Source organism: Phocoena phocoena, chromosome 17 (genome assembly GCF_963924675.1).
Source record: "Phocoena phocoena chromosome 17, mPhoPho1.1, whole genome shotgun sequence".
Classification (NCBI taxonomy): Eukaryota; Metazoa; Chordata; class Mammalia; order Artiodactyla; family Phocoenidae; genus Phocoena; species Phocoena phocoena.
The window spans coordinates 28,879,521-28,902,729 of NC_089235.1; the positions used below are offsets into that span (position 1 = coordinate 28,879,521).

The 23,209-nt window shown below is 36.2% G+C and overlaps 1 protein-coding gene across 3 annotated transcripts; it reads right to left on the bottom strand.

The window, feature by feature from the left end:
• Positions 1-3,829: 3,829 nt before the first annotated feature.
• Positions 3,830-13,532, bottom strand: CA1 (carbonic anhydrase 1). Of its 3 annotated transcripts, XM_065895013.1 has the most exons (7): positions 13,439-13,532; positions 12,746-12,943; positions 11,289-11,407; positions 8,732-8,827; positions 7,936-7,998; positions 5,233-5,388; positions 3,830-4,285 (listed from the first exon to the last, which is right to left on the bottom strand). In XM_065895013.1, the coding sequence occupies exons 1-7, from the start codon at positions 13,473-13,475 to the stop codon at positions 4,169-4,171; spliced, it is 786 nt and encodes a 261-aa protein (XP_065751085.1). In that variant the 5' UTR covers positions 13,476-13,532; the 3' UTR covers positions 3,830-4,168. The 3 variants fall into 3 exon arrangements, with proteins under 3 accessions (XP_065751085.1, XP_065751086.1, XP_065751087.1); XM_065895014.1 differs by lacking the exon at positions 12,746-12,943 and having other exon boundaries at positions 4,169-4,285; positions 13,439-13,475; XM_065895015.1 differs by lacking the exons at positions 11,289-11,407; positions 12,746-12,943 and having other exon boundaries at positions 4,169-4,285; positions 13,439-13,453.
• Between the last annotated feature and the right edge of the window lie 9,677 nt (positions 13,533-23,209).

Consider the following 23,209-nt stretch of genomic DNA (forward strand, 5'->3'; position numbering starts at 1 on the left):
AATATTTTTTTCTTGGTGTTTAATTTTTTTTTTTTTTTTTTTGCGGTACGCGGGTCTCTCACTGTTGTGGCCTCTCCCGCTGCGGAGCACAGGCTCCGGACGCGCAGGCTCAGCGGCCATGGCTCACGGGCCTAGCCGCTCCGCGGCATGCGGGATCTTCCCGGACCGGGGCACAAACCCGTGTCCCCTGCATCGGCAGGCGGACTCTCAACCACTGCGCCACCAGGGAAGCCCGGTGTTTAATTTTTGATAGTTTGATTAATATGTGTCTTGGAGTGTTTCTCCTTGGATTTATCTTGTATGGTACTCTCTGCACTTCCTGGACTTGATTAACTATTTCCTTTCCCACATTAGGGAAGTTTTCAACTATAATCTCTTCAAATATTTTCTCAGTCCCTTTATTTTCCTCTTCTTCTTCTGAGACCCCTGTAATTTGAATCCTGGTGCATTTAATGTTGTCCCAGAGGTCTCTGAGACTGTCTTCACTTCTTTTTTCTTTATTCTGCTCTGCAGTAGTTATTTCCACTTTTTTATCTTCTAGGTCACTTATCTATTCTTCTGCCTCAGTTAATCTGCTATTGATCCCTTCTAGAGATTTTAAAATTTCATTTAATGTGTTGTTCATCATTGTTTGTTTGCTATTTAGTTCTTCTAGCTCCTTGTTAAACGTTTCTTGTATTTTCTCCATTGTATTTCTAAGATTTTGGATCATGTTTACTATCATTACTCTCAATTCTTTTTCAGGTAGACTGCCAATTTTCTCTTCATTTGTTAGGTCTGGTGGGTTTTTACCTTGCTCCTTCGTCTGCTGTATGTTTCTTTGCCTTCTTACTTTGCTTAACTTACTGTGTTTGGGGTCTCCTTTTTGCAGGCTGCTGGTTTGTAGTTCCCGTTGTTTTTGGTGTCTGCCCCCAGTGGGTAAATTTGGTTCAGTGGGTTGTGTGGGCTTCCTGTTGGAGGAGACTAGTGCCTGTGCTCTGGTGGATGAGGCTGGGTCTTGTCTTTCTGGTGGCCAGGACCATGTCCGGTGGTGTGTTTTGGATGTCTGTGACCTTGTTATGATTTTAGGCAGCCTCTCTGCTAGTGGGTGAGGTTTCGTTCCTGTTTTGCTAGTTGTTTGCTGTAGGGTATCCAGCACTGTAGGTTGCTGGTTGTTGAGTGGAGGTGGGTCTTATAGTTGAGATGGAGATCTCCAGGAGGGCTTCTGCTATTTTATATTACATGGAGCCAGGAGGTCTCTGGTGGACCAATGTCCTGATCTCAGCTCTCCCACCTTAGAGGCACAGGCCTGACACCAGGCCATAGCACCAAGACCCTGTCAGCCACACAGAAAAAGAGAAAATGGAAATATATATATATATATATATATATATATATATATATATATGTGTGTGTGTGTATGTATCATTGCTCCCAAAGTCCACCAAGCTCAATTTTAGGCTGATTTTTTGTCTTTTCAGGTATTCCAAAGATGCAGGGCACATCAAGTTGATTGTGGAGATTTAATCTGCTGCTCTTGAGGCTGGTGGGAGAGATTTCCCTTTCTCTTCTTTGTTTGCACAGCTCCTGCGGTTCAGCTTTGGATTTGGCCCCACATCTGTGTGTAGGTCGCCTGAGGGCGTCTGTTCTTTGCTCAGACAGGATGGGGTTAATGGAGCAGATGATTAGGGGGCTGTGGCTCACTCAGGCCTGGGGGAGGGAGGGGTACAGAACGCGGGGAGATCCTGCAGTGGCAGAGGCCAGCGTGAGTTGCACCAGCCTGCTGTGCACTGTGTGTTCTCCCGGGGAAGTTTTCCTGGATCACGGGACCCTGGCAGTGGCAGGCTGCGCAGGGTCCCGGGAGGGGAGGCATGGATAGTGTCCTGTGCTTGCACACAGGCTTCTTGGTGGCTGCAGCAGCAGCCTTAGCGTTTCATGCCCATCTATGCTGTCCGCGCTGATAGCTGCGGATTGCGCCCGTCTCTGGAGCTCATTTAGGTGGTGCTCTGAATCCCCTCTCCTCACGCACCCCGAAACAATGGTCTCCACCTCTTAGGCAGGTTCAGACATTTTCCCAGTCTCTCTCCTGGTTACCTGTGGTGCACTAGTCCCCTTCAGGCTGTGTTCATGTAGCCAACCCCAGTCTTCTCCCTGGGATCCGACCTCCGAAGCCCGAGCCTCAGCTCCCAGCCCCCACCCGCCCGTGTGTGTGAGCAGACAAGCCCCTCAGGCTGGTGAGTGCCAGTCGGCACCGACCCTCTGTGCAGGAATCTCTCCCCTTTGCCCTCTGCACCCCTATTGCTGTGCTCTCCTCCGCGGCTCTGAAGCTTTCCCCCTCCGCCACCCACAGTCTCTGCCCGCGAAGGGGCTTCCTAGTGTGTGGAAACCTTTCCTCCTTCACAGCTCCCTCCCACTGGTGCAGGTCCCGTCCCTATCCTTTTGTCTCTGTTTTTTCTGTTTTTCTTTTGCCCTACCCAGGTACGTGGGGAGTTTCTTGCCTTTTGGGAGGTCTGAGGTCTTCTGCCAGCATTCAGTAGGTGTTCTTTAGGAGCTGTTCCTCACGTAGATGTATTTCTGATGTACTTGTCGGGAGGAAGGTGATCTCCATGTCTTACTCTTCCGCCATCTTGAAGGTCCCCCTGCAGTGATCACACTCCAGCTACAGAAGCCATATTCCTGTGTGTTCCACTCAATTTCTTTTCAGAAAACACTTGCAAACATTGTAGGTCAAGAGCATCTTTTGCAAATATATTTCTTAAATTAAACTCATACTCCTCTTTTGGCCTTCATGATGACCACTGATAAATTTAGATTAAAATCCTTTCAAGGTAACTTAAGTGAAATAAGATGGTCATAGGACAGGTGTAACTGTTTCATGCTTTCTCAATATCTGGTAAATATATATTAATATACACAGTCAAATTACTTTTGCAAAGAAAGTATTTTATTTTTATAGACAGATTATGGGGGTTGAGCTAAATGAAGTGTTACTTGGGTCCATTACATTTTTATTAAAGAAGATTCACTTAAATTCTGGGCTCCAAATAAAAATATCAAAAGATGTCTCCTAGGATTTTTAGGTACAAAATAAACACAGCCTTTACACAAAAGCTACCTCAGAGCTATGGAGAATCTGCTTTGTCTACCTTTCTATGTACAATTATAGTCATTGAGAGGTTTTGACTGATTCTCTGACATTAGACAAGACTAGAACATTGGAATGGATGTGCTCTTTCATCTCTAATATGATTTCTCAGAGAAGAGAAAATAAGTAAATCACAAGACTAAACAATGGACACAAGATTTGCAGAATTCTGAATATAGATATGGCTTCAGAAAGAATGGCTTCAGGTTAAGTACACATCTGACTAAAAGCATATGTGATATTCCTATATGATTCTAAGCCAAATGATTCCTTTACCATTTTTATAAATAATTCACTGGTAACTTTTCTTCCAAATTTGAAGTACAGATTCTCCATGCTAGCTAACTAGTTATAATAATGGGAAAAAAAACCCAACAAAAACAATGAACTTGCTAATGTTGGGGGGTGGGGAGTGGAAGCAATAACCAGAAGCATCATTTCCTATATGAAATATATCATTTTTATCACAGAGTATACAAATGGTAGCAACATGGGCCCAGCATAATAATATTAAATCCATTGTCATCCTAGCTGTCTTTGTCTTCAAGAGTAAGCAAATGAATTCTCAACATTTCATCTCAAGCTACTCTTAGGTTATTACATTTGAGGCAAAATAATGTTGCAAATAAAGCATTTAAAATTCTTAAATGTAAATGAGGTAGAAACCTAATGCCTTTTAAAAATAGAGTACATAATAGACAAGAAGACAAGGATACAATTATTTTATTAGTTCAATTAAAATGAATAAAATGGAAAGAGATACAAATAACTAAGAAATTAAGTACAAATCACTAAGAAATTAATTGTGTTATAAAGAATTCAACAAAATAGACTTGAATTTAAGCACAAGTTTTGTAAACTTACAGATTACTATTTGAGTTAAGCATTAAGAATAAAAATTAAAGCTTTTTAGTTCTGCAGATTAAATTTGAAAGTAGGCTGTCTTACTAGTATTAAAATAAACTTGTTAAAACTTGCTTTATTGGATTACATCAGAAGCAGAGCCTCCCTCCTTGAGGGAGGATAAATTTCTTCTTGTGCCCATCAGAATGAAGCTTTCACTGTTCTGCCCTTCAGAGGCTGGGGTGGTCGGTTGTTGTGCTTAATGGGGACTTCTTTATCACCTTCGACATTTGATAGAAGACTGCGGAACTGTGCCAGCTTGGAGGGAGGATAAAATATTTAAATAGTCAAAAGCTATTAAATTTACACAAAACACTTTGCTTCTAGTATAATTGATGCACTGATATTTAGAAAATCAGGTTGAAGACTGCAGTGGTTCACAGATACGAAGGGAGGAAGCCAAAAATTCCTTCACATTTCTTTGCACTAGGCATTTGGTTTAAATTATCGATGATTGACTGGATTAGAATACCAGCTTTCTCACTCTTGGGTAAGAGACTTACCTGCTTGGTGCCTCAATTTCCATATAGTACTATTTCATTGCATTGTTGTGAAGACTAAATGGGTCAATACATGTAAAGTTCTTAGAATGGTGTTTGGCATATGGCATATGCTCAAGAAGTGTTAGTTACCAATAGGTCACACCACTTGCCCTAAAGGCTTGTTATGAGAATTGACTGACAAAACGTACATAAGTAACCTAATAAAAGTAGTTGCTCAATCATTGGTAGTTACTATTTTCATAATTATAAACAATAATTAATGAGATATTTTGTTGAATATTTACGAGCTTAAGTTTCAAAAAAGAACAAAAACCCATGTCAGCTATCAAAATATGCCATTTGAGAGTCACAATTCCCCAAAGTCTTAATAGTACTTCTAGTGCCAGTTTTTTCTTGTTTTTGAAACTCTTAGGAAGATATTTAACAAAGTTGGATTTTTCCTTATTAAGGCAAAAAGAATAGCAAGAGTTCTGAATCTCATATAATTTTTCTACATAAAGTAAAAAAAGTGTTTATAAATACACTTTTATTTTTGATTATTCAATAGACCTTATGTCACAAATAAATCTTTTTCAGTTGGAAGGGAAAATGAACTCTTCAAAATCTAATTGAAATAATAATTTCCCCCAATAATACTATGAATTGAAATGGTATTCCTGCTTTGCACTTCTAATGCTCACTCATTCACCTTTGATACTCTACCTGTTCTGAGCTAATACTGATGTTTCCCTTAAAGATGATCCAGATTATACTCTCATAAAGAGGAGGATGAGTCAGAGAGCCATGGTAGGTCCAGTAATCCCGGGATGAAGGAAGGAGAACAGAAGGGTCAAAATTTGTGAATGGGGCTTTTTTGCCCTGAAAGGAAAAGAAAAGTAATATATTATTATATCATGATATAAACTATTTGCATCATTACATATATGACATATATGTTATATTATTTGGTAGATAGATCTTAGCTAAAATTTTAATCAATTTTTCTACTATATAGTATTTCATGACTGGTGTGTTTGTGGATATAAACAATAAAAGTAATAGAAGATTGAAAATATGCTACACTGGAATTTTGACTGAGCAATCGGCCTCCTTCTTCATTTGGTTGAAGATAAGCAAAGATTCAAAAAGTTTTTATTATCTGTATTCTTTTAAAAAATAGTTAATTTCCAGTATAAAACATTTATTGCTTCTCTAGGAATGATACCAGATACTGTTCCAGTGGTAAAGATATTTATTGACATGCATATTGGTATGTTTTATCTTCATTCTATTTATTCGTATTTTCTTTTCTGATTGGTTATATTGGTGTATAGAAAATGAATTGATATTTGTAATAATATTTTATGTAGTCAACTTTATTAAACTTGTGTATTAATTCTGTTTTTTACCTGTTTGATTTGTATTTTCCAGGTCGATGTCAATGATCATATCCTCTGCACTTGAGGATAGACTTGTCTTTGTTTCCCTAATATTTATCCAAAAATGTACTCTTATTTATTTCCTTTCTTTATTACATTGATTAGGACATTTATTGTAATGGTCAGTTGTGGTGGTCACAGTTGACACCCTGGTCTTGTTCTTGATTGAAATTGAAAGGCTTCAAATATTTCACTACTAAGTTTGATGTTTGATCCAGGTTGGTATGTGATACTCTTTCTTAAGCTCAATAAGTTTTCAGAGACTTCTTTCTTTTTTTTTATCTTCAGGAATTGGCATTGAATTTTTATCAAATGCTTTTCAAGCATCTAACAAGTTTGTAATATGGTTTCTCATCTTTAATTTGTTACTGTAATGACTTATATTGGAAGATAGTCTAATATCAAACTATCCTTGCATCCTGGAAATAAAGTCTACTAGTTTGGAAACATTGCTCTTTTAATATACTGTTGAATATGATTTGCTGTAACTGATTTTAATATTTATTTTAGCTATATTCCTAAGAAAGATTAGCCTATGATTTCCTTTTTGTGGTGTTCTTACCCAGTTTGGGTATTAGGTTTCATTTAATTAAATCAAAATAAAGATTTCTGTCCCCTCATCTGAGCAGTTTAGTTAACAGTGGCATGATTGTTTCTTAAAAGTTGTGTAACACTTCCCCATAAAGTGGTCTGGGCCTAGAGTTTTCTTTCACTAGATACGATTTTTTCAATTTCTTTTTAGATTCTTGATCTGTTTAGGCTTTCAACACATTTTGAGTCAGTTTCTCTGCATTTTCCTAGAAATTCATCCTTTTAATCTAAATTTTCAAATTTACTGGTATAGTATTATACAGCTGACCCTTAAACAATGTGGGGGTTAGGAGTGCTGAACCCCTGCACAGTCAAAAATCCACGTATAACTTTATGGTCATCCCTCAGAACCACAGTTGTGCATCAGCAGATTCAATTAAGTGCCAATTTTGTAGTGCTATAGCATGTATTTATCAAAAAAAAATCCATGAATAAGTGGACCTGTGCAGTTCAAACCCATGTTGTTCAAGGGTCAAGTGTACAAATTTTTCTCTTTTAAAACTTTTTACCACATCTTTAATTATGACCCAATTCCTTAATTCTAATAAATTTTTTGTATGTGTACCTTTTTTTCCATCATCAAACTTGCCAAAAGTGTGTTTTTTGGTTGTTTTTATCCAAAGAATCAACTTTTCATTTTAGTAATAAAATTTTACCTTGTATATATTCATTTTCTTTCTTATTTTATTAATGTTTTGCTTCATCTTCATTAATTATTTCCTTCTATTTTCTTTTCATATATTTTATATTCCTGAGTTGAGTGCTTATTTATCTTCAGACTTTCCACTTTATAATATATCCATTTGAAGATTAATTTTTTTAGACTCAACATGAACTAGATTTATTTTATATAAAAATACAATGAAAGAAAATGACATATCTCTGACATATGATTTAACTATTTACTATTAAAACAGTAAAGCTAAGGTTAAATATATCATAAAATCCATATATATATATATTTTTTAAGCTGACAGGGGGAATCATGGTTATCAGACACTGCATATTAAAGGGATTTTAAAACAATACCCTTAACTTCTGTATTTTTGTATTGATAAAAAATAAAGATGTCTTTCCCCATGATGTAAAAAGTTCACATTTTAGTTGGTTATAGTTTTTAAACAAATTTGAACAGCTATGAAACCCATTCTTCTACAGGCTTCATCCTGCCAAAATAGATGACCAATAACTATGAAAAACAAAACTAAAATAAAACAAATATCTGAGTCAGAGACCTTTTCAGAAGCAAGGAACATCTAAGTAGTACCTTGATTTTCAGATTGGTAGTTTGTGCTTCGGCCTTCCTACTCCTAACATCAAATATGCAATTAAATGACTTCTGTAGTTCTGCGGATTCTTGTTCTCTGATTTAAACTAACTTAATTAGTCTATTTACCTTAGTTTTAACTGCTTTTAGGGCATCAAGTACTTTCTGCAGGTTTGGGTTGGCCTGACCCACCTGGAGATTAAAAAAAATAAAGTGTGAGATAAAAATTGTTATCAAGTCAAATCCTATTTAGTTAATTTTTTTCAATTAAAAACAGTAACTGAAGAAAAAATATGCAAGTCAAAATATAGGAATTTAACAAAACTGTAATACAAAAACAAACCTACTTTTTGTTCTATTAATTATAATTAGTACAATGAATGTCATGTTGTTAGTGTTCAATAAAGGTTAACTAGAATCACTATAATTCCAAAAGTTAGTCACCCAAATATACCCACTTTAATAATAACTTCCCTATAGAACTTTTCAGGGACTCTCCTACAGAGGACGTGAACAAATCTTCCATTTTAAATATCAATTGAACTTTCTTTATGGGACAAAAATCCTCTTAATATATTTTTCTTATGAAACACTAAACTGATAAACTCCTGACTCTATGAGGTAGGAAGTTTAGAAGAAAGGGACTTTGGAAGAGCTGAAAAAAAAAAATTAGCTTCACCTTCAACACCTTCTCATTTCATCTCTACCTGAAATTTATTTCTCTCTTCAAGTGGGAAAAGTCAAGAGAAAACAAACTAAAATACACTAGGGAACTGTTTGTTCACCTGTGGTCAGCCATTAGTAGAAGGGGAACTTTCCAAAAAAAAAAAGGGCTCAAATATTCTTTTGCCTTATTTCATCCTATTTTGAGGTCTGATTGGTAAGAAATAGTTTTAGCAGAGCTCTGTAACTCTCTATAACTCACCTTCATCAAAACACCAATAAGTGCCAAACCATCAGCCTGTGAGGCAGCTTCAGCAAAGCTGGAGTACTTCGCAGAATTCCAGTGAACTATATGAAGCTAAAAATGACAATGTGGTTGAGTAGTTATTTATACCATTGTGAAAGTAAAAAGTAAGTTAGACATTAACTTGTTAATATATAAAGATATATCTTGGCTTTGATAGATAAAACTTATGTGACCCTTCATCCAGGGCATGGAAAGGGCTATGTCCTCACTCTTAAGAAGAGTTATCTGTGTGCTGAACAGAGTGGGCAAGTGCACATACTGGAACCAGTAAGTAAAATGTCTTTTCTCACAATATCATAACTATTCAATATTACTCCTTTTTTCAAAAAAACTTTGATATAAGAAGATCAGGAATTCTGGCTAACTAGTTTGGGGACAAAAACTTAATTTTCTCTCACTTGAGGTACTTAGTAACTTTATGAGAAGGGGTTCCTGAAGTATCTGGAGTCTTGGCCAAGGACAGATTCTCTTGGGCATATCCAGACACATCTCAAGCCAACATCTCCAGCCTAACCTCTCTGTGGAACTCTAGACTTGTATACCCAAGTATGTGTGTATGTCTTCTTGATACTTTCTTGATATCTCCAGATGGATGTTTAATATGAGTCTCAAACTTAATATGGCCAAACTAGAACTCTTGACTTCCTCCTTGCCAGACCTGTTTCATTTTCCCTTCTTAGGAAAAGGCACCACCATCTAATTGCTCAACCAAAAAATACAACAGTTGTCATTAATTTCATACTTTTCTCCATTTATCAACATCCATCTTTCAGCACATCTCATAGATTATACCCCTTCACTTGGTTCACAACTTTGAGTCTTTGCATTAGCTGCTGATTTTCTCTGGGGTGTCCTTCCCCATAATCTCTCAACAGCAGTATTTTGACTTGAATTAAGGCTGAACTCAAATACCAGTTCTGAAAAAATCTTTTCCTGACCTTCCCTTCCCTTCCTTTCCCTTCCCTTCCCTTCTCCTCCCTTCCCTTCCCTTTCCTTCTCTTGCCTCCCCTCCCTTGCCCTCTCTTCCCCTACCCTCCCCGCCCCTCCCCTCTTCCCCTCTTCTTTGTCTCTTCTCTCTCTCTTTCTCCCCACGTCTCCCTCTCTCCTGCTCTCCCTTCCATCCTCCATCCCACCACCTGTCATATGTTGAACTTTGTGGCTAAGTGCCTGTCGTCTCTACCCTGGATTAATTTTATTTTTCTCAAATTAAATGAGAGAATCACCAGTTTATATTTCTTAATTAAATACAACCAAATGTCCTCCCCCAAAGATGCTACTAATACTAATTTAGGCTTTCAGCCCATTTGATTTTAGTCCACCTTCAATTTTATGAAGGAGAAATAGGAAAAATACATTTAATGGATTTCTGCAACATTGAAAGTCATTAGCCTGGCTTTACAATGTAACATAAAGTAAGTTATACTATTCCCAAATCCTCTATTAAAATGAAAAATGCATAACCCTGTACCTAACAATCCCTCTTATGAAAATCTGCCCTACATAATTGCTTTCACTAGGGTGTAAGATACATGTACAGATGTATTTATTGCAGCATTTTTTTTTTTTTGGTAAAAGCAAAAAGAACAGAACAAAAAGGAAAAGGCATTGTAATTGTCCATATGTAAGGCTCAGTTAATAAATTCTAACATATGCATACACTGAAATATTGTACAGACAGTAAAAGAAGAGGTGCAATTAAAACTACAGACTTGAAAAAATGATCATGATAAATTGGTAAGTGAAAAAAAAGCATGTTGGAAAACTATATGTATTACGAACTCATTTTATAAAAGTAAAATAAAAAAGCCAACCAGTCTATATTGGTACAAATGTATTGTATATTCATACATATGAAGAGCAAAAGTTCTTTGTTTTTAGTCTCCCATACCCTCTGTTGACAGTTTGATGCAAATGTTCTTTATTTTCCTATGGATATACAGACAGAATGTCTTGAATTGGATCACAAACTTCCATGTGGGGATGAATCAAGAGGCCAGAGGGTAGTGGCCTGAGCCAGGGAACCTCAAACCCTCATCTAGAGTATGCTACTCTGTGATGACTCCTGTGATTAAATTTGCACTCTTAGTAGAGTCTTACTGAAGTGTTCCAGCCTAGCTACACCTATGCTACTGGTGTGTCCAAACTTGAACATTTAAATAAGAAGAGAATGATGGTGTGTTCCATTTGGAGGTCGGAGTTTTAAAAGGAGAGCAGCATTTCCCCTTGAGGCTAGCCTGACATCAAGATAACTTTTCAAGGCATTCTGAAATGAAAGAGTATTCTGGGGTTCATGAGTCTGACTCCAAGTTCACCTGCCTCTTTCACATGAAAATTTCCCTCTATTGCCAAACACAGTGTGTCTGTATTTTATTTTAATGGAGCCTGGGAGTGCTTTTCAGGGACCAGAATGCTCATTCCTTTGGAGCCATTAGAATGGAGTCTGATGTTATAAGGGAGCTGCTTCTGGGAGGACTCTCAGTGTAGTTCTCGCTCACTCGTTAAGCTACCTTACCTCTGCAGAATATTTGACTCCATCCACCAAGTGCTCAGAACCATAGTCATCTTTGACACCCCAGTGAAAATGGAACTGATGGAGCCTATAGCTTTCAGAGAGAGGACCGCCTTTCAGCACTAGAAGAAAAAGGAAACTACTGTTAGTGTTACAATCATAAGCTCCAGCTTATCTTTGCATTTAATATAAACTAACATTAAATTGGATTGAGTAGAAATGAAAACAAACAGTAGCACCAAAGTTTCCATCTTGTTGGTTTTTTTCCCCACATCCACAATGATGGTCTTCATATGTATGGTGCACCCTACGATAGTGCATGAATTATATATAATTCTCAGCACATGAGCTGTAATTTTACCTTTTTCTGCCTTCAAGAAAGCATATTGGAAAATGAGTGAATTATATGATTACATGGCTTTCCTTGAATCTGCTTTAATTTGCAAGTTCATTCATTCATTCTTTTAACAAAGACAGTAGTGGGCAGTATGCATCAAAATCTTTAGTAATTTATTTTTAGTAACAAATTACTCAACACATACCTTGTAACTGATCAGGACACAAGAGGGTATCTTGACAGCTTTGTTGAGAATTCCTAGCCAGGGACCAAAAGAATATTCCAGCAGAACAGTAAGGTCACTTTTAAAATTCTAACATTGAATGACCATGTTTCTTTAGAGAGTCTATCCAATCATATGATTAATAAAACACACATAATACAAGACCTAATCCTAACAATGGACATAGCTGCAAGGTGTCTAAAATTTAGGCTCATAACCTTGTAGGAAAGTGCTAAAACAGATTTTGCCTTTTGTCAGTAGAGTTGTTTTATGGAATTGTCATTTAATAAATTATTCAGTAAACAGTTTTGAAAATTTTACTATGTGCTAGATTCTGGGATATGAAGATAATTCAGTACTATGGCCTAGTAAGGAGAGGGGAATATAGACAAGTATACTTATGCACAGAATTGTTCCATGCAAGATGCACACAAGACCATTTTCTTACTGTCACTTCACAGTTACGGAGCCATTTTTCTGGTCACACAAATAAATATATTCTTCACCTCTGTTTTTCTTCCCTACTAGGCTCCTCCACCCTCATCTCGATTAGAAAATATTTACCTTTTCAGTTTTTATATTCATGATGGTCCATAGACCTTTTTGAAAAGCTACTGTTTATTCAGAGGGTGTGAAGTGAGCAAAAAGACAATGGAAACAAGAAGAAATGGAATAGTGTCCCTGAAAAGGAGAAGGACTGAAAAAAGACAGATCTGGGAGTCCCCAAAATCATCTTTACCACTTGTAAATTTTCTAGATATTCAAGATGCCTTACCAGATTCCAGCAACGTTACACATGTACACAAAAGACTGCAGATGGTCGTTTGTGTTTCTTAAAGCCCTATTGTTTTAATTTCCCAAGTAAAGTCGAAGAAAAATTAGAAGGGTCTTTTGGCTCACCTGATCGATTATCATTGTCCTCAAAGTTTACATGGAAGGAATGTCCCACATTGATGATTTCTTTGGCTGTGTCTGGACTGTAGGAGACACTGATAGGTTTGAGAGAGGCATCATGTTTGGTTTCACTGGTTTTGATGTCGATGGGAGATTGGTTATTTCCATTTGCGATGGGGTACAGCTTGCCCCACTGTTCAGGACCTACCAGGACAAACATACACTTACAATCAAAACTTGATCAAATCCAATGTTTTAGGAATATAACTTTGTTTATTAGATTAGGATTTACTGAGGATCTTAAATGATATTCTGTTTAACTTAATGGAACTTCAGTGTTTGAGAATGCCCCTTTTCTATGCTATACTATAAAATGGTGTATTTGTCAATACAAATAATATGCTCATAGTCTGTGGGATCAGACTATACATATTTTACCGTTATAGCAATAGATTTTTCATATACACATATGGAGAGAGAGACAGAGGGAGAGAGAGGAAGAGAGACAGAATGCATTTTGTAGACAACAATGACCCAAAGGACAACTGCTAAAAATACATGCAGAGCTATTATAATTCAAAGTCAGGCAAACCAAACCATTAATCTATGACTACATAGGTACTTTAAGTGCTCAAAATCTCTTTTATTGGAAAAGGGAAGAGGCTGTTATTTGATCTACATGAACAGAAGAATGTTTACCATTTTCACCATCATATCCCCAGTCAGGACTTGCCATTATCTTCTACTTAGTTTTCTTTTTCTGAAAACAAAGATAATACCGGAAATAACTAACTGCAACTGAATGTGCAGTAGACAACTGAAACCACAACTTGTGGGTTTTTATAGAACCGTCTCTGTCCTTAATAGGTTACTATTTCATCATCTCTACCTATCAGGAAGTATATGCATGTAAAAAAAAAAAGATATTGTAAAAGAAGCCCACAAGGGCAAGGTCAGTTCCAATTGTTTTATTTTCTTATATTGTAAGAGAGAAATATGGAAACCTTAGCTTTTATAAAGCCAAGCGCTGTTTCTCTCATGTTAGTAGAAGATATGGCTGACTATTATCATATATGATTCTTTGAATTTCTAACTGAAAATGACTGTGCACTTGAGATTTCTAATTTTTACCCTTGCTGGACACTTAAGCAATACTAGCAACTGTAATTTAGTAAGAAGAATAATTTGCGTGTTTACAGGCTGATCAGAACAAGTATCATGATGTTAATTTAAAATCAGGTAACAGAATCACTAATTATTTGTAATATATATTATTCATAATGGTACATTTCAAAAACACATGATGAGAATAAAGTCCATTTTTAAAGGAGTTGGGATTAATAAATGGAGAAGATTTTATTAATATTGAAATTAAATATGTTCCAATATTTATTTTACACATCAAATACAGGTCTACTGGAATAGAAGGCTTTCTTCTGTATAGTTCTATACAATTTATAGAGCACTTTCATATTATGTTATTTTACCATCACCACTACACTCATAAATCCTATACAGTGAGAATTATCATCTTGTGGCTGAGAGATGTTGAGGGTCTTCACCACAACTAGCAAGAAGCCAAGAAGCCAAGACTTGAGCCTCCAAGTCCAGTTGTTTTCTTTACTACACCTCTGCTGAATGCCACACTGGGTGAGCTATGAGGTGGATGATCCCTAATTCTCTTTCTATGCCCACAATTCTCTTAAGTCCAATTTAAGCTTGGACCAAGGTGAGACTTGCCACCTGTTGAGTGATGAGAAGATCTACAGGACTTTTCAAGGAGGCAAAGAAAACAAATTAGTATGTGTCAGACTGCCTAGGTCCATATTTCCAAGGCTCTTAATGTGCTCAGAGGAAACACAATCAGAAAATATAAGCTTCCATAGTAATGACTGATTTCCATGCCTTGGTAGTCATACTCCCTTTCACACTCTGGAATTTTCTGAGTTACCTAGGCTTTCTGAAATAAGTGAATCTGGCACAATTTTTAGCAAGGCTGACCAGAGGCACATTGTTTGTCCCTTTTGGCTAATGATAGCCAACTAGCTCAGATGCAGATGGACTATGTATGGCTCTTGAACAAAGTTGGAAGAGGCCCAAGCTTCCATTCCACACTTTAGTAGGCAGAAGAAACTATTACTTAAAAGGGAACTCTTTTTAAAGGTACCATTTATTAAAGGTCCAGTATTACTCAAATGCTAGGCTAAACAGTTTATATGCAGTAATTCATTTAATTCTCACAATAACCAAATTAGGCATTAGAATGTGTATTCCACATAAGAGGAAATTGAAGGCAATTCCTCAGGGCTATGCAAAGCTTGTAAGTGGCTGCTTATATCTTACAAGCCTAGGGTTTAAACTTAGATCTGTCTAACTCCAAAGCTTGTACTCTTTCTTAACCTTCCACTATCAACAAATGCCCATTGACCTCAACTTGATTCTGTTTTCTGGAGGATTGGATTGGTTAATCTGGTCTGGTCTGGCTTAAGATGACCAGTAGTCAGACTTGACCCTTGGGCTACTTCATTCTAGACCCAGAGTCTCAGGTTGGCCAGAAGCTCATGGAGTGATAGAAACAGGCAACTCTTTGCCAGATGCCTCCTAATTGCTACTTTGTTAAAAGTAACTTTAAATCTAACTACTATATTAATCAACCTATTTGGTAAAAAGGACAACTTCCTTTTCATTACATGATTATGTGATAATTCATCACATGAATATTTTAACATACATATGGGATTGTATTTTATTTAAAGTTTTAGGTACTAAATTACCTTGAACCCTAACCATTATGACCCTTTATTCCATTATGTACCCAGGGTGTGTTTGTGTACATCTACAAGCAGAAAACTATATAGAGAAAGGATGTAAAATTTAATGAGCACCTATGGTTTAAGTCCTAACATAACACTCCTCCCATTTACTTTTATCCCTCTTTTTCTGCTTACAAACTTTGCCTCTTTCAGCTTAATATCTGTACTAAATCCAATATGTCTCACTTTGTGTTCTCTTTACTTTCACCTGTAGTCTCCTCACAGTATACTTTTCTAGGCCTGTGATCTTTGGACTGCTTTTGCATACCAAGGAGTTCAGTCTATACAGCCTCTGCTCTTCTAATCTAAACAGTTTATTCCCTAAAACCATCAAGTATATAAACACATATTGAAGAAGGTTTTTTTTTTCCCTGTTAGAATATTCCAAATAAATCCGTATGTACATGGAATTGAATCAGGAGCAAGTAGGCTGATGGAAAAACCTATAGTTTTTAAAAAAGTAATGTAAAACTACGTAAATAATTTTGATAGAGAATTGGCTAATTGGTAACCCTTAGAAGTATCAAGTTATATGCCAATTATATGTCAATAATATGGAGAAAACAATTGTAGTACTTTAAATAGAGATTTTTAAATGTTGAAAGAATGATGTGCAGAATGTTTAATTTTAATAATTACATTGGTTTAATTTGCAAATTTGATGAAAATGTATTAATGGGCTGAGGGTAGAAGGGAAAGAAAGATTTCTTCCTTTACCTTATGAAATGGAATTTTAAGAGGCCAAATATTTACTGAAAAAAATATTTAAAGATAAAATGTTAATATTAACTTTCCCTTTAACCATATGCCATAATTTTATCTCTTGACCTTCTTTCACAATACATAAAATTCTTGCAACAAACACACAAGCAAAAAGAATTATGAAAAGTGATAAAAGATTTACTATTATTATTAAGAAGAGCTATTTCACTGTGCACTCATCTAGGGGTACTGAAGAAGGCTAGAAAAGACTTTTGTTCATTGAATAATTACCATCTGTCAGATCCTTTAAAATAATAACTTAATTCAGTTCTCACAGTAGACCTAAGGGTTAGGTTAGTCTCACCCCACTTTTAAAGAGGAATAACTGAGGCTCAGAAAATTCAAGGAGAAGAGTCAGGATTTGAATCCATTTCTGGTTACCTCTAAAACCCATAAGTACATCCTCTTCTCTATTTTATTACACCACCATTTTAACAGGCTGTCTATAAAACATTTGCTTTAAAGTTACTTAATAGGACTTCCCTGGCAGTCCAGTGGTTGGGACTCTGCTCTCCCAATGCAGGGGCTGAGGGTTCAATCCCTGATTGGGGAACTAAGATCCCACATGGGCCTGTGGCCAATAAAATAAATAAATACATACATACATAAATACACAAATACATAAAGTTACTTAATAGCTTATTACATTTATTTATTGAGTAGCATCAACTAACTTTGTTGAAGATTTTTTAGGGCCCTGAAATGTTTTCAAAAAAGCAGAGACATTTTCTCAGTGTTTTACAAAATTTGAAAACCATGTTTAGCTAATTTTAAATTATATTAAGCATTTCTTATATGAATTTTTTTCCTCCTAATCTCTTAAATGAACATTTTCCTCTGATTCCTACTTCAGTCTTTTAAAACTGAAAGCATGAACTCTTATGCAGGCAAGTAAATTATGATGAGTTTCAAATTTAAATTTATAATTAAAAAATAATTCTTTGGTATGGAAGGAACTAGGAATGTGAAAGAGTGCTGTGTCTAACCACTGAAAAGAAATTCCAAAAGGCAATACATTTCTATAATCCTTAGCATTCCATAAGGATAGGTGGTTTCCCTGGGACCCATATTTGCCCTAAAATAAGGAAATATACATAGTGAAAATCAAGTGTCATGTTTATTAAATTTGGCATAACTCTCACTTTGCTCCCTAATTTCCCTGCTTCCCCAGAATTGATATTGTTTAGGGTGACAAGAGAAAGCTTATTTCTAGTGGAGAAGTGGGTCATGGAAAATGGTTATATTATCTTGTACATTTCTGCAGTAAGACAATTGGAAATTCTGCTGAATCAGTTTAAATGGCAGGATGGTTTATCAGGATTTCACAGTTATTATTTCTTCCAAACTGGTCTTTCTCTCCACTTGTAACAAGATGTCTTACCAACTTTATTCTTTCCAGTGGATGTCTTTGTTTCCATCCATACCAAGCTTGTTCCCATTTTAGGACTTTTGCACTTGCTGTCCCCTCTGTCTGGATGCCTCTGTATCCAGAACTTTACACAGGTTCACATTTCACCTCCTCAGAGACAAGTTTCCTGATGTCTAAATTTAATATACCCCTGCTTCTCAGTCACTCTATTAATTCAGTCTGTCTTCTTTCTTTCATAGCATTTGTTGCATCCTGAAATTATTAATATTTTTTGCATACTGAAATTCATTTGTTTACTTGCTTAATATCTATAACCATCTCTATAATGACACCTGGATAATGATGGAGCATTTTATTTTTTTAAATCACTGCATGGAAAACAGTGGTGTTCAATAAATACTTTAGAGAGAACAATTAATTGGTCATTTTAAACTTCAATTATTGTATTTCTATAAAGACTTAGAAGAAAAAACACTCATCAGGGACTGCACCCACCCAAACGTACTGGTCTGAACTCAGGGGTGTGTGAATGAGTTTTGCTGGAGGTGAACTCATGTTCGTATTTGGAACTAAGGAAAAAGAGCCTTTCCTATCTCAGTTCTATTAATGGAGGAATGAAGAGACCCGTTTGTGTCTGTCAGTCATTGCTGGGAGAGTGAGAACGTTGGTCTTTATAAGTGTCAACTTTTTTGACACTTTGTAAGTATCAAAACTTAACTCTTGAAATGTGGTTTGAAATTTTGACATAGAAATTTCACAGATCCATAACTCATGGATTTTATTACTGTAATAAAAGAAAAACTTTCAACCTTATATTTCCTGCCTTGGAACATTTTATTTTTATTTTTGAAGGCAGTTCTAAAATTCACTAATGAATATTTTTTATTAACCTAGTCAACTCTACATAGGTAACTATTTTAATCCACAGCATAGAGGCATTCAATTTCTTACAATTTCTTGCTTTTGAAAACATTACATTTTAAATATACCTAGTTGATTGTCATACGTATTGAAATTACTGGTTGGAGTGATATATACTGAACACACTGAAAATATAGGCTGTGTACTTTAAAAAAATATATTTATTAAAAATTTTTTTTGAATTTTATTTAATTTATTTTTTTTATACAGCAGGTTCTTATGGCTTGTGCACTTTTAAGCTAATTGTTAGGAGTCTCTTCTACTGGATGAATGGGTAACTTGTGCAGATTAATTGTACCATCTTTATATTTATTTTTAAAACAGACAAAATAATATTTGTCTTATCTCCTATAACTGTTCAGGGAATTGATGAGCTCCTCTATAACAGATGACATAATTAAGCAATATTTTTCATCTCAAAAGAAAATAACATGCATAATCCTTAATAAACCTTACAATACTACACAAATGTAAATGATTAACTTCAGCCTCAAAAAAAAGTTTGATTTTAACTCTCAGGTAAATACATAATATAAATACATGAAATAAAATAAAATAGTTCAAGTCATTGCATGTGGCCTGAAATTCAAACAATTGAGTAAAAGACATCTGCTTGCCACAGATTAAACTAAATCCCACATGTAAACATGAAAGGAGATAAATTCTCAAATGTAAATATTAAGGGAGGTGAAGGTCCGTCACATCAGTCACCTTATCTTAAGATGTTTCATGCAACCTTTGTTGGAGTCCATCTACCTAAAAGTTATCCGAAGATTTAAAAACATTTTCTGTTGACTCCCCCAAATAATTCTGTTAGCTCTCAAACCCTTTTGTCAAAGACTAGATTTCTAAAACACATTTGCAACTGAATATGTCCTCTCTTAATCCCGTGTTTCTTAATGTACAATCTGTAGATCACCTGCCTCAGATTCACATATATGTGAATTAAAATACACATGCATGTCTCATCCACTCCCTTACTTTTGTGAGATGACCTGGTGCAATTTAGATTGCTAACGTATATCAAGCTCTGCTGGTAGGTATTGGTAGCCTTTTTAGACGTATCCGGGGGCTATAGGAATCTGCCTTCACAATCTAATTACTAAAGATATGTTTCAATGAAAGCAAGTCTCTGATCAGACCCCCTCCATTGTACATTCATTAGTAGCAAATTGGCACAAAATAGTCATGTGACTTGTCTGCAGTTTCAGGAGGGCTTGCTGCAAGTGAGGCTCACCACCCAGCACCTTGAATGAAGGACTCACTTCAAACACGCTTTGATGATATCAGGACTGGTGATCTTTGTTGTTGGTTCAGGCAGCTGGGTCCACTGAGACCCAATGGGGCCTAGACTTACATACTACATCAATGGCATTCAAGTGTTGTACTTGTCCACTCATATATCTTGTTCATGTTCTAGCAAATTTTCTCTAGTCACTTATTACTCTTGATACCACTAATTTCATGAGCACAAAATTATTTCTAACATCCTTTATAGTATATAACTAACCTTTCAGTGTTGCGTTAGCTGTAGATATGATAAGTAGTCATTCTGAAGATCCTAGGTCCTGATTAGGATGCTATTATGCATTCCTATTAAGCATTAGATTATATTAACAAAGACATTATTAATACTGAAGTAACAACTACTGAATCAAAATCTCTTCACAGGAGGCCTGAGAATCTGTTTTAATGAACATTCCAAGGTGACATTTTAAAACACATTTGGACAGTTTTACAAACACTCTTTTAAGTGGAATGTCATTTTCCTCACATGCCTTCCTCTTTTAGGAAGAATACCAAATATTAGCAGCCACTTGAAAAATTATTTACTGTTTTACTAGTTTTTATCCTCATAAGATTTTAAAAATCCTTTAATGCTTTTACTAGTACCTGACTCCAGAGGAGAAAATCATTTTTCATTCTTTTTTTTTTTTTTTTGATGCTTTTTTATCTGTTGGGTCAATGTGCTAACAACAGGGTGGTGACGTTCTCTGCAGGGGTTTTTGAATCAAATGCTCAAGTCGGATACATGGTTAAGTGAAGACAAGCATAATAACCAAATGTCTTTTAGTAGTGGAAATATCCATGCCTACATGCAAGAGGTTGCCATTTTAGTTCTCTCTTAACTGATTCCTGTCCTAGTAGGGCTACCAAAGAAAAGCGGCAAGACCAGTAATTGAAATACTGGTTTGCAAAATGACTCAGAGTGTACAGAAGAAGTACATTACAGTGAACCCCTTTACTGATCTTAAAAGAGTGATTTACTTTGTTATAAAGCAGAAACTAACACACCATTGTAAAGCAATTATACTCCAATAAAGATGTTAAAAACAAAAAAAAGAGTGAATACAGACACTTATGTGGATGAAGCCATAGCTACAATGCTCCTTTGGTCTCTAAAGACTTTCTTTAGAGTCACAGCTATTTTCAGGTGTTAGCATTAACTAAAATTTGTCTGTCTAACCTAATTTCTCTGAGTCATTCTATTTCTTTATTGTGAAGCGGGTTAATGATTGTACTTACCTTGAAGGTTTTGCTTTTTTATGAGGATTAGAGATAAAGGCACATAGCAGATGCACAGTAAAACATAGCTATTATATTTTCACTGAGTGTACTACTAATAATAGAAAACTGTATGGGTTGTGGTTAAATTGGATGGGAGAGTTAAATGACCCTGAGAGTTGAGGACACAGGTCTGTGTCAGAACTTCCAGGACTTTGACTGATGAAGTATATTAGCTAATCAGCCTTAAAACCATGGGACATAATCCTCCCTAGGGTTTGTTTTTTTTCTCTAAGAAATGGGTAAGAAATAAATGAAATGATTATAGATGCTTTTCAAGAAAAAACCCTTTCTTCTAGAACAGGCCCATAGAAAGGGGTTTTTACTCACTGTAATTATACTCACATGATCTTACTTATAACTTTTAAGAAGATTGTGAGCTGAGTAGAACAAATGTTAGTATCCCTCTTTCAAAATGAAGAAAGAGGCTTTCACAGATGAGAAAGTTAAGGTACTTAACCAAAGTTAGATGTAAGTGTTAGAACAGTGTCTTCAAGCTCTGTATCAAGCATCCTTTCCAGTGATGAATTATAAAATCAAACTAAAAATAGTGTTTCATCACTTTGTACTTCATTATTAAAAAAGAGTTCAGTGATATGGTTAGTTATTACCTCCCAAACAGTCTTTGTATTTTCCTTAAAATAGACTTCTTAATGTCAACACAGACAGGGCTTGGTTTTTTGTCCATGGAAGGGGTCAGGGTGCTATATGGGCCATCATCTTTCCTGAATGATGGCTGCTGTGGGTTTTTGCATCTCCACAGCCAGGCTGTCCAGGCCCACAGAGCTATCACACATCCTTCTTGATGTTCTTTCGGTGTCTACCCTTCTAATATTTCTGTAGAGAAACCAAGCTACACATGATTTCAACTCCCTGGTTGCAGTGTAACTCATGAACATATATCTCCACATTTCCACAAAAATCTACTTTATTTCTTCTAGTCCTAGGGTGAAGGATCAGAGCACAGGATGGAACATAAGAGATCCTCCTCCCTTATATTTCTAGGGCTGGAGGAAGAAAAAGTAAATTTATATTAAATTCTCCCTACAACAAGATTTCAAAAACAATCATTGCTTTTAGCTAAAGGCTAAATAGCAAGATTTTAATGAAAGTCCTTCCAGATCCTGTCTCCTGTAAAGAGATTACTTGTGTAATTTAGTTGCTAAAGGCCATATGTCTTATTCTGACTTTTCTCTGCTTTTCTTTAAATTTTTAAAAAAGTTGCTCTAGGGGGCATCCCTGGTGGCACAGTGGTTGAGAGTCCGCCTGCTGATGCAGGGGACATGGGTTCATGCCCCGGTCTGGGAGGATCCCACATGCCGCAGAGTGGCTGGGCCTGTGAGCCATGGCCACTGAGCCTGCGCGTCCGGAGTCTGTGCTCCGTAACGGGAGAGGCCACAACAGTGAGAGGCCCGTGTACCGCAAAAAAAAAAAAAAAAAAATGTTGCTCTAGGCAAATGAGAGCTACCTAAATATATAACTTATACTAAGCTGATCTCAAAGATAGACTTGGCTACACGTAAGTGAAGAATATTAAGAATTCTTGAAGATCTCTGATAAAATATAACTCTTCCTTTAGCACTGACTCACATAGTGAGAGTGCACAGGGTCTTTTCCTATAGTTTCTTAGGGCTTCTTTCTGGAATCAGAAAACTTTGGGGAGGCTACTTGGGCAACAGTTCTCAACTGTGACTTGAAAGGCCTTGGGTTTCCAAACTTCAGGGTTGAGAGTGAAAAGGTGTTGATTGCATTCCCTTACACCTCATTTATCTGGTCTGTGGTGGAGCTCCTTAGTATGCAATAGTTAGGTAGTTCAGTAACAATCCTAAGTCCTTTAAGACTGTCCCAGACTGTGCCTTTAACTACTTGGTAAAGTTCCACACAACCTTTGTGCAACTGCCTGAGGATTACAAAATGAGGCAATGACATGTAGGTTAGTGCCTTAGTTTTCCGTCATCACCCAGGAGGCAGCCGGAACCAGTCCGGTGAGAAAGAACTCCAGGAAAAACACTTCCCCAGGTTCATGTCAGTAATGCTTTT

Coding starts and splice junctions, on each gene's coding strand:
- CA1 (XM_065895013.1), bottom strand. CDS start 13,475: ATGGCAAGTCCTGACTGGGGATATGATGGTGAAAATG. Junction 11,408..12,745: donor GGACAATGATAATCGATCAG/GTGAGCCAAAAG, acceptor TTTTTCTTCTAG/TGCTGAAAGGCGGTCCTCTC. Junction 4,286..5,232: donor TCAGTATTAGCTCAGAACAG/GTAGAGTATCAA, acceptor CCTCCCTCCAAG/CTGGCACAGTTCCGCAGTCT.